This window comes from Grammomys surdaster, unplaced genomic scaffold, assembly GCF_004785775.1.
Source record: "Grammomys surdaster isolate TR1022 unplaced genomic scaffold, NIH_TR_1.0 140, whole genome shotgun sequence".
In the NCBI taxonomy this organism is placed as follows: domain Eukaryota; kingdom Metazoa; phylum Chordata; class Mammalia; order Rodentia; family Muridae; genus Grammomys; species Grammomys surdaster.
Window position 1 is genome coordinate 6,044,086 of NW_021604598.1, and position 12,258 is coordinate 6,056,343.

General features: G+C 39.0%; 1 protein-coding gene across 2 annotated transcripts in view; it reads left to right on the top strand.

Moving 5' to 3' along the window:
- Positions 1-4,477, top strand: part of Septin7 (septin 7) — a 63,182-nt gene extending 58,705 nt beyond the window's left edge. For both annotated transcript variants that reach the window (XM_028763728.1, XM_028763727.1), the window contains exons 13-14: positions 1,970-2,109; positions 3,414-4,477. In XM_028763728.1, coding sequence (XP_028619561.1) covers positions 1,970-2,109; positions 3,414-3,453 — 180 coding nt within the window. In that variant the 3' untranslated portion in view covers positions 3,454-4,477. The remainder of the gene's footprint in view (positions 1-1,969; positions 2,110-3,413) is intronic.
- The last annotated feature ends 7,781 nt before the right edge of the window (positions 4,478-12,258 follow it).

Here is a 12,258-nt window from a genome sequence, read left to right on the forward strand (position 1 = left end):
TGCTAATACTTAGCAAGCAGCATACTATGTCATAAGCAGTACAACGTTTCTGATGCATTATGTCATCTAGTCCACACTATGGACATAAAAGAATAACTTGCAGAGATGTGAGGAAAGATGAAATATCTTAATCAGTACTGCAGATGCATAAACCAGCATAATGACAGTAGTTTGTATGTGCTTTGGTTGTTGCTGCCCTAGATAACTCAGAATGTCTATTTTAAACATAGCATATACTTTTATAAGATTTAGTTAATTATTTTCTGTGTTGGGGTAAATGTATATCATGGCATGGGAATGGAGGTTAAAATACAGCTTGTGGGAGCCACTTTTCTCCTTCTCCCACGGTCCTGGAGATTAAACTCAGGTGATAGGCCTGGTGGACAGCTACCTTTACTGAAGAGCATCTATCTTAGTACTTGAAAAAATTTCAGCTTCCTAATACATTTGATCTAAAGATTGCTTGGAAACAACTGCTTGTGATCTATGGAAATTATTTATTTGTAAATTTTAAGTGTTACTTATTTGTAAAGAATAAACAGCTTTAAGCCTACTTCACAGCTTGAAAAAATATAACTATGAATTCATTTCAGTTCTATGTATCCTCTCTGTTTCTCAGAGGATGTTACTGTTCTGAATTGTGTGTATGTGATTGCTTTGTATTTTATACCAACTCTTTGGTACAAAATTTGCATTCTTTTCTGTTCTGTTTTTCTTATTAATTGTTGTCATGAAGAAGGTTTCACCTCAGAGTTGACTCACCTTGGAATAAATTTCTTTTATAGCAATTAAATAAAATTTTTGCAATAGGAATAAATAAAAAATTGTTTTTGAGGGTATACAAAACAAATTATATGCAAAATTATATTCAAATTTAAACCCAAAGTATTTTTATCAATAAATCTTTAATGCATATAATTCTGGAATAATCTCAACTGAATCATAGAGGATTTAGTATAGTGTGACTTAATCTATTCTCTCTTTTCCTTTTTAATTTTTGATTGCTTTGTTCAGAGACAGATTGTCTAGTGTTCTGGTGATCCATTAGGTGTATGCTTTTTAGTTCTGTAGTTCACTGCCTGTAAGCCAGCAGTTCTTTACAGCATTAGTTCTCGGCCTTGGAAGGACACCAGCATTAGAATCACTGGGACCTACCTGTTGAAATTCTGATCTCTGCATAGAACACCTGAAAGTTCTAATCCACTGCATCTAGATTAAAGTTTAGGATTCAATATTTTTTTTTAATATTTATTTATTTATTTTATTGATGAGTACACTGTAGCTGTCTTCGGACACACCAGAAGAGGGCATCCAATCTCATTACGGATGGTTGTGAGCCACCATGTGGTTGCTGGGATTTGAACTCAGAACCTCTGGTAGTGCAGTCAGTGCTCTTAACCGCTGAGCCATCTCTCCAGCTCCCAGGATTCAATATTTTTAGCAAGCACCTCAGGTAAAATTTGTATGAAGAATAATGTTGGGGAACCACTCCTTTACAGGAATTGGGAGACATCCACTACCAGGATCTATTTGGAAACAGATCTTTCACTACTTGCTCTAGCTGCTAGCTCAGATTTCTGAACCTGGAATTAGGAAATTTGGGAATAAGTTCTTTATATTGTCACCTTGTAGTCTGTAGTCCACAGCTGTTTCTTTGTAAAGAAGGAATAATGCTTTTTCTGTTCAACCTCCATTATACTTGTGAACCTAAAAATGAAATAACAGTTGTCTATTATAAAATATACACAAATATAAGTTTGTTGCATTTGAAAAAAAATGGTTATTTTAAGTTTTCTAAGGTAACTCTTTGAAGTCATTGACTTTTTGGGTGGCAGATTCCACAGTGGGAGGAATCTCAGCAGTGCTTCCAGGTGGCACTCTGACATTGTGACACAGGCACACAGTTTTTACACTAGAATATCTACCTACATGTCTTAAGCAGTTTACCTCATCTATGATTCTGATTTAGCTCCAGCGGCGCCATGAGCAAATGAAAAAGAATTTAGAAGCACAGCACAAAGAATTAGAGGAAAAACGTCGTCAGTTTGAAGAAGAAAAAGCAAACTGGGAAGCTCAACAACGTATTTTAGAGCAACAGAACTCTTCAAGGTAACTAATATCAGGATACCTAAGAAGTAGATATTTTAAAGAACTTTTTATCTATTTATTTTGTAAAAAAGTTAAACCCTATATTATATCATACATCTCATTCTTAGTTTTCTGTTTAGAAGAAAGAGTTGATTTAGGGCTTATGTTTGTGGCAAGAGCATGGATGGCGGCATGCCCGCAGCACTAGAGCAGTGGGGAGAGCTTACATCATGATCCAGAGCCAGAGATAGAGGGAACAAACTGGGAGTGGCATGGGCTCTTGAAACCTCAAAACCCGCTCCCGGTGTTACTCTCTTTTTATCAAGGCTACATCACCTAATCCTTCTCAAATCATGACACCAACTGGGTGCCCAGTATTCAAATAAGAATGTGAGAGCTCCAGGGGCTTTCTCATAATCCTCACAATCCCCTAGCCAGATGACTTCACGGCAAATGTTTTCAGGTTCCTTTGGTGTGCTGTAATAGTGTTTTCTTCAGCTCATACGTTTTTCTGTGCTTAATTTTTTTAAATTATGCTTCAGAAGCATCACAACAGTATCCACAGTTAGCTTATCGAAGTTAACTTCTTACCTCCGTACCTCAGGTGTTGGATATAATGATTGTTTGGGGTGCTGGGATTGAACCTGAGGCCTTGCACATACTAGGTAGGAGCTCTACTTCCCAGCCCTTAGGAGGTGCTTTAATTATATCTTTGGGATGAATTCCCTAAGGTAAATAAGAGATATATAACTTGTAATACATCTAATCATTTCCTCCTCTTAACTTATACAAAACTCAGTAGTATTTGTTCATTGGTTTTCTTCTTTTGATAATTAGTGTCATTTAACATTAAAATATGATATCCCTTTGAGGAGTCTCTAATATGTTCTCCTAGCAAGGCACTTAGCTTAGCCATTTCTCCAGCACCTTCCTATGAATTGTTTCCTCAAAGAAGAAACTACATTTGTCAAAGCAGATATGTCTAAGAATGCAGCTGGCAGTAGAAAGGGCACCAGAGTAATCTAAGTTTCTACAATTTTAATTTTAGAGAAAAAGTTTCTTGTAAATTAAAATGAATACAATGGAGCCTTACTGTGTTATTTATTGCTTGTTTTGGAATTTTGTCAGCTACTTGATTGTCTAAGAAAATACTTTTATAGATAAATATTGATTACTGTTTACTTCTAAATAATTCAGGTTTTTTTCTTTTCAGTGAAAATACATTGCTTAAAATGACAGTATAGTTGTATATGTGTCAGCTGCTGCCGCCATTTGAAGTCTAGCATTTATAGTGTCCCTCACCTCATTGTTTTCTTATCCCTTAGAACCTTGGAAAAGAACAAGAAGAAAGGCAAGATCTTTTAAACTCTATTGACCACCAGTTATGTATTAGTTGCCAATATGCCAGCTTGGACATCAGTGTTTGTTGGATCCGTTTGACCAATTTGCACCAATTTTATCCATAATGATGGATTTAACAGCATGACAAAAATTATTTTTTTGTTGTTGTTCTCGAAGGAGATTAAGATGCCTTGAATTGTCTAGGATATTGTGTACTTAGAAATTAACAGCTCTAAGTACCTTTCTACATTTTTCTTTTTTTTTTTTTTAAATTAAAAAGATGTCTTCAGTTTAATGCAAGAAAACATTTTACTGTTGTACAATCATGTTCTGGTGGTTTGATTGTTTACAAAATATTCTAAAATAAAAGGACTCTGGAAGGTTTTCATTGAGGATAAATTGCCATAATATGATGCAAACTATGCTTCTCTATGATAATTATAATACAGAGGTTCCATTCGATGCAGCCTATACAATAATGTATTTAGTCTAACACAGTGGACCCTATTTTTTGACACTTCCATTGTTTAAAAGTACACATGGAAAAAAACCTATATGCTTACAGTGCACCTAGAGCTTTTTATAACAGCCTTTTTTTTTGTTGTTTGTTTGTTTTGGATTCTTTAAATATATAAATATATTATTCTCATTTAGTGTCCCTTTAGCCAGAATCTCATTACTGCTTCATTTTTGTAATAACATTTAATTTAGATATTTTCCATATACTGGCCCTGCTAAATAGAATATAGCATCTTTCATATGGTAGGAACCAACGAGGAAACTTTCCTTTAACTCCCTTTTTACACTTTATGGTAAGTAGCAGGAGGAAAAATGCATTCGTAGATCATTTCTAGGCAAATTGTGAAGCTAACGACCAGCCTGTTTCTACCTATACTCAGTCTTGTTTTACTAGAAATGGGAATCATGGCCTCTTGAAGAGAAAAAAGTCACCATTCTGCATTTAGCTGTATCTATATATTGCATACCTGTATTTTTTTGTTTGTATTGTAAAAAAAAATCACATAATAAACAATGTTGTGACGTAATAGAGTGCAGTGTCTTGTATATTCTGTAGTAGATCGACAAGTTGGGAGAAACTTGAATTTCCTCTGAGGGTCCGCTGCACTCTGTCTTGGTAAGTATGTGCATGAGCCAGTTCTCAGAGTGCCAGCACCCTCAGCTCTTACTAGCGCTCATTAATAAGTTACTCCTAGGAACGTTTCCCCATTCATTTGGATTATGTGTGCCCTGGAAACTTTCTCAAACTATTGCATCTTATTTTTTAAGAGTGTAGTGCTTTTTTGTTTGGTTGTTTGGTCGGCTTGATTTTTTTTTTATACTAAAGTCAAAGTACTTGACTGTGCTTAGAATTTTAAATTAGTGACCAAAGCAGAAGATGATTCTAATTAGTTGATAGTTTTTCATTGAGAACTTAAAGACATAAGTCAGATGCTTGAAAGATGCTTACTACTTTTCAGAAATACTTCTGGATTTTAAAACATTAGTTAGAAATACTATTCATATTACAGAATCATTATCTAAAAATTCACCCAAAGATGGCTATTTTAAAAGTAGAATTTACAAGTCATTTATTTCAAACATTATTTAGGAAAACCCAATAAACATTTATCCCAGATGGCTATCGTTAATTGAAATTACCTACGTATCTTTTTTTAATACTAAAATATCTACTTTTGGAAAACTTAACATGTTATATGTAGCTTTTTGAAAATCAAAGTATAGTGATACTGGTTGTGGTAGTGCACACCATATTCCCAGCTTTGAGGAAGCAGAGGCAAGGTGAGTGCTGTGTGGCCCAGCCTGGGCTACATAGCGAGACAGTGTGCCCAAAATAAGTGAGTGCATTTATAAAATGCAGTATGTGTGCTAAAGTAGAATAGCTGACAAGGATTTTTGTTAGGATGGTTTTGTTTTTTTTTTTTTTTTTGGTTGTTTTTTTTTCCTAGTGCTGTTGAGAGATTAATAAAAGCCCTGTACAGAAAGGGCTGATTTGTTTAAGAACTTAAGTTGGAAGAGTAGGAAATGAAAAATGTTTAGGCTTCCTATCTAACCAAGAACTGTTGCCTCTGTTTATGGCTGTCATATCCTCTGTGTGTTTTAAAGATATGGATAAAAACTCTTCATTTTATCACCCTTAATGAAAACACTCCAAAGTCTTATCCATCCATGCCCAGCCTTTTACCTGAGTCATCCTAAGGGGTCTGTGGAATTTTATTGCGTCTTTTGATCATTAACTCTTGAGTTTTAAGCACAAGGACAGCTGTTTTGCTGTATGACTTATGTATGTTGATTTTCTTTATGCTGTCACATAGGTAGGGTTGACCAGGCAGGTGCTAATTCCAATTATATTGAAGTACCTAAACACCTGTTAGTAGAATTCTACTGCCACCTAGTGGGGATGGGACCAATTGTTACTAGTTTCACAGTTTTAGATTGGGCATGTGATGTCTGTATAGCTCAGATTGCAATCATGAAAGCTGAAGAGGGGCAGGGCTGCCTCCCATGCACGTTGTCTTTGTGTCACCTCACCTATGCACTGTGCTAGGAGTCGAAGTCAGGTTGGAGAAAGGAAAAATTCACCATTGCTATCTATGCTGCAAGAGCACTGCTGATATAAAAAGTTGCCTAGGTCTCCAGTTCTAGCCCTGATCTGCTTCCTTTGTGAAATATTTTGGAGTATACAGCTGCAGTTCTAAGTATGCATAAATAAAGCTCTAAAATGTGCTTCCAAGTTGTGAACCAATGTTCACAATATAAATATAAGTTTAGCATTCAGTATGCTACGTAGGAGCCAGTGGTCTAGGTTGTTTTGAAGTGAAAACTTGTTTGGTACTCAGATTGGCGCTCTAATAAATTAATAAAAGCTTTGCTCTAAATAACTGGATTGCCTGCACTTTATAGAGCCAAGGCTTCTTCTCCTCGTCAGTTATGAACTGTTCCAGAAAATAAGTCCAGTTTACATGCACTATGTTTAATCTTTGATAGATACCAGAATTGCTTGCAGAACTAAAAATAGGTTGGGAGGTTTATACTCACCTAATAGGTAGTTTCTGACAAGGGTGAATGAATACTTTTGTTTGTTTGATTCAGGACCTGTGTGCATGAGTTTCATGATATCACTTGATCTTACCCATCAGGCTTGGTTGTCTCTAGTTATTAGCACAAACTGATGTCACTGGTGCTCTATGGCTTCAAATCTCACCTGGAATGGACACCAGCAGTCCTAAAAAGTACTGTTTCTCCTCAGTTCCAGGAGATGGTTCATTTTTACTGTCTGTGCTGCTGTAAGTATCTATACTTGTTTCTTTGCACACAGGAGATAGCCTTCTGTATCTTTTTTAACATTTTGTTTTGCTTTATGTGTATGTGTCTGTCTCTGTGTATGCTCTATGTATTTGGGTACCCTTGCAGGACAGAAGTTTGCAGTTAGGAACCATTTGGGTACACAGAACCAAAGTTGGTCCTCTATGAACAAGCACTTGTAACAGCTGAACTCTCTTTCCAGCCCAGGAGAGAGCTTTTTGGAATTAATGAATGAACTCTTTTGGCAATAGGCCATTATGTAGACATAAAGTAACTATTCCAGAGATGGAAGGTGTTAAGAATGGGAGTCAGAAAGTGTTGTTCCGGTTTACTAAACTAAATGGTTTACTAGCCATCTCTGGCAGGTTTTCAGTTCCCTCGAGGTCACTCAAGAGGTTTTGTGTTGGTGGGAGCTAGTGAATTGTCTGCTAAGAATACATTCTAAAGGTTTTATTGGTCAAAAGTCTGATACTGAGGTGGATGGTAAGTGGTTGTGAAGGGGACTAAATACAGCCCAAGGTAGTTTTGGCTCTTGACCTGTATAACATCACAGACACAGACACACACTAACACACAAACACACACACACACACACAAATCAAAATAATTACACCTTAAAACAGTTTTTAAAAGCTCTAAAGTATAAAATGTAAATATTTGACCTAAGAGTGAGAGAAGGGATGTTCTTGGGACAGTTTTGAGTTTCATTACTTGGGGGATCTCAGTTGAGAGTAAAGAGGGACATCTATTTATTCTACATGGCTATGCCCTTGCTTGAGAATACCATGCAGGCAGGAAATGCAAGTCCACAATTCACTCCCAATGCTGCTAAGAAATACCTGAAGGTGCCCTTTTCTTCAATGCTGACTGGAGTCTGCTGTGTCATTTCCCAGTAAGTGAGATCACCTGGTCTTAGCTTTTGTTCATTTAGTTCATTGTCTCCCATGAGCTCCTGAAAGACTAACCGATTCTAAGTTTTTAGTTATTTTGAAATTCCCTTACAATAGTATTCATTCATCCTTTCTCCATTCTCACAGGATGTCCAATTTTATAAGAAGCTAACTGCTTTTTCAAACTGGGTGGATATTACATTTAGAAGAATGTTGAATGAAAGAAGCCAGGAACTTGGGTGACTTACCAACTGCTGGGTTTAGAGTAGCATTTGTTTATTCAGTCAATGTAGGTTATTAAAACTCGAAGGCACAATGTCAGTTTTACAAATAATTTTTGTTACTTGTCAAATGAGTCCTGTGGTCATTGCAAAGCTCTCCCATTCAGGAACTATTTCTCACAGGTGGCTTCTGAGGGGAGAGACTTAAGCCCAATGGTAAAGCTACAAATTAGCATAACATGTATATATCTTGGGATATTTGAATAAAAATCCAATTCAAATAGCTCATTTTGTGAAGGGCTAAAACAAAATACTTGTTCTTAAGGCTGGTTTTAAAACTGTAGAGACTTCTTACAATGGAGAATCATGTTTCAGTTTAGTACTAACATGTTATATTTTGGCCTACGACAGTTGTGATAAGCTGTAATTGTGAACATAATCATACATGTTCAGTTAAGTGACATGTTTCACAAGCCGCCTTGCCACACACCTCTGATATATCCTCATTTAAACTTACGCTTTGCAACAGTCTTTACTTGTGGGACAAACCGTCATCCAAAGTTCTTTATCCAAAAGCATTTTATTAATCTGATTTCAGTTTTTCACAGTTTCCCCCTTTATACCTAGAGCTTCTCATAGGTATTCCTATTTTATAAGATGGCAGGCAAAAATATTGAAAAGCTGGACACTGAGGAGAAGAAACATGGAGCCAAGGGTGGTGCCATAAGAGTGCTCTAAAAGGGTAACCCTCCAGCTGAGAAGCAAAGAAGGAGCAGCTTCCAGCCGAAGCCATGCCTTAGGGAATTGGCAGACATCCCTAAAAGGCTATGTATTCCAGGCCCTGTACACAAAAATGTACTTAGCAGTCAAATTCAAAGTTGGAAATGTTCTTGTTACTGTCACAAAGCCAGGATGGTGGTACAGGGGGCTTCGGCTCAGTGTGCCTGCAGATATGCTGCAGAAACTGCTATGTTGTAGCAAAACTCACCAGTTGGCATGTGAGAAAGTGATATGCTCGTGTCACTCCCAGGACCTTCAGGGATCCCTCCCTGTGCTGGGCACCAGTGCTGTCAACTTGAGCTCTTGTTCCAAGAGTACTGTGACACATGTTAAGTGGATCTCAGTTGCTCTGACTGACATGTCCTATCTTGGAAGTGGTTGCATGAACTTACAGCCATAGAACAGAATGTTATACATTAGAGCAGGAGCTGTGGAGATGGCTCAGTAAGTAGTGCACTAGCTATGCAAACTTGTTAACTTGAATTTGAGTACTAGAGTCCGCGCAAAGAGCTGGATGTAGTGGTATGCATCTGTCATTCTAGCACTTCTATAGTTGTGGGGAAAATTTAAGAAGGCCCCCACAGAGGCGCAAGCCCCGGAGGGGCTTCCGCCGCGGCGGGTCCCACATTTGGGAAGAAGTCCTATGGTTCCAGCGGCCTGAGGGCCTTGGCGGCAGCAGGCCCCGAGAAAGTCCTTGGTTCCAAAAAAGTTTATTGTCATGGCGGATAATAGATGGATCTAGGCGTACCCCCCAAAACTCAGGGCAGTCCCGAGTTATATAGGGAGGGAGAAAGGGGGAAGATTGGGGGAGGATCTCGGGGAGGCACGTTTAATTTGCTCTGCCCTCTGGCCTTCATTAGTATGTAAATCCCTAGGGCCTGAGGCCTATAGCCTGGCCTATGTGACTCTATGGAGACCTGACTGCTTTTCAGGATCCTGGATGATGCGGGGACCAAACTCCTGCCAGTTCTCGCGCAGAATTCCACGCAGAATCTCGGGGTTCTAGGCACCTGCTCAACCATGACCCAGGATACCCTTACGCAGTGAGCTGGAAGGCAGATATGAGAGATGCTCGTGGGCTAGCTACTCCAGGGTAAAGAAGGCAGGGTAGCAATAGAACAGAGGCCTTGCTTCAACAAGGCACAAGGCAAGAACTGACTCCCTGAAGATCCTCTGACTTCCAGATGTATGCTGTGACATGTGTACATCCCCCTCATAAGTAATAAGTGGGAGATTTTTGGGTTTTTAAAAAAGATTTATTTGTTTTATGTATATGAGTACACTGTAGTTTTTTTCAGAAGAGGGCATCAGATCACATTGCAGATGGTTGTGAGTCACCATGTTGTCGCTGGGAGTTGAACTCAGGACCTTTGGAAGAGCAGTCAGTGCTCTTAACCACTGAACCATCTCTCCAGCCTTGTTTTTTGTTTTTTGTTTTGTTTTGTTTTTTAAGTAATGCATATGCCAAATACATTGGTAAGGACACCAGACAGGCAGATTTGGCAGATTTCACTGTCATTTTAGCTTTTGATCTTTCTAAGAACGCATTCCAAGGTTTTACCTACTAGTTAAAGGATATTAGGCCAGAGAGGGGGTCGATAAATGGCCGTTAAGGATATTAAAGATAGCCTTGGTCTCTAACATTTTAACTCTCTACAATCAGAAATCCTCATCAGTCTGTAGACTCTTCACATAAGTGTGGCTTTTGGAGGGAATGTCAGCTTATATGAGTCAGTAGCCTCAGGAAGATATTTTACTCTTAGCATCCAAGTGAGGGAGGTCATTTTGTTTGTTTTGTTTTTTAAATTTTGGGTTTGCTGGGTAGGAATTAGAATCTGCATCTCCCCACTGTACACCTTACATTGTTAGTGCTGCATTAGATCACCCCACATGGTTAGGTTCCTGGGACATGGTACAAAGACAGCTGGAAATTTTCTCTGTGATCTGTGTTCTGGCAAGCTGGGCCTGATCATCTAGTTCATGTTCTGCACAAGGCATGGTCTTTTTTTTTTCAACCGTACTATAAGAATTGACAGACCCACTGGGCAGTGATGACACATGCCTTTAATCCCAGCACTTAGGAGGCCAGAGGCAGGTGGATCTCTGTGAGTTCAAGGCCAGCCTGTTCTCAGAGTGAGTTGAGTGAGTTCCAGGACAGCCAGAACTACACAGAGAAACCCTGTCCCCTAAACCAAAGTCGGATCAACCTATCAGGCCCATCCCACCAATGTGAACATTTTAGATAATACTGGAAAAATACCTATTTAGCAAGGAAAAGAGCTTTAAAATGTGAGGAGAGAGAGTAATACAACAAGAAGAGCGGAGTGCCTTCTGCATGTCAAATACCACATCCATACATGTTCTCAGAACCCATGAGAACTCCGGCATAGCCATTCAGCCCTTTAAAGAGATTCTAGTATTGTGTGTACTCAGTGTCAGCAATGATAGATGGATGCCCTTCAACCCTAGCAACAGAGCTGCTGCTGCTATCCCAGTGTGCATGCAGGGCAGGGGCTAATGGACTAGCTAGCTGCTTTTAGCTAGGGCCTGGGTGAGGTTGCCCACTGAGGCTCTACTCAGCAAGGGACTTAAGCTGCAGGACCACATGTCACTGCCAAGCCAATGTCAGGAACACTCAGTCCTTTGCCACATGAAGGATTGCTTTGAATTTGAATGTCTTTTGGAATGATATAGTACAAATGCCCCTAAAGACTAAACAGGTCAAGAATAGACCCAGACTTTAAAAAGACTGAGGTCTGTTCAAGTTAAAACATGATGAATCTTGAAACTGTGGTGCCAAAAGTGAAAGAAGTTAGACACAAAAAGAAAAATAGTGTATGAGTCACATGTCTGTCTGTTTGTGTGTGTGTGTGTGTGTGTGTGTGTGTGTGTGTGTGTGTGAGAGAGAGAGAGAGAGAGAGAGAGAGAGAGAGAGAGAGAGAGAGAGAGAGAGAGAGGAGACAGATACAGAGAAAGACGGGGTGGGGGGAGAAACTGGCCTCAAACATCTTCATCAGGCTGACAGTTGTGTCACATGATGTTCTTCTGGAAACATCCTGTGAGGATATTTTGCTGAAGCAGACACATGAGAGTGAGGGTATATATGATGTTTTGCTGGAGCAGATGCTTGAGAGGGTGCATGGTTTTGGAAAGAATATAAGTAGAACCCCACAGACAGTGAAAGCACACTCTTGCATTGCTATGCCTTGTAACACTTCACTGGTCTTCACTTGCTGTGCAACTCTTAGCTGGTCTTTGCTGGTCTTTATTTAGAAATACACCAAATAATTCATGGTATTTCGGCTAATTCTTGCCACTTTTGCTGACTCATGCTAATTCTATGGAGCCGTGCAGTTTCTGCTGGATTGAGCCACTGCTACTGATTCTAGCTTTCCAAAGAAACTAGAAATTTCCACTTTATTCCTCTCTACAGCAACCTCTAGTACAGGCTGTAGTCTCCTTCGTGGCTTTGCTTTGTGAGAGTGTGAAGCTGGAGGGAAACTGTCATTCTGATCAAGATGTTTGCTATTTGACTGGACTGCTGGTATCTTAACAAAACGTGTAGCATCACCCCAAAGAACGACTTCTAAACAGGTCCACAGCACCCTTTCCCT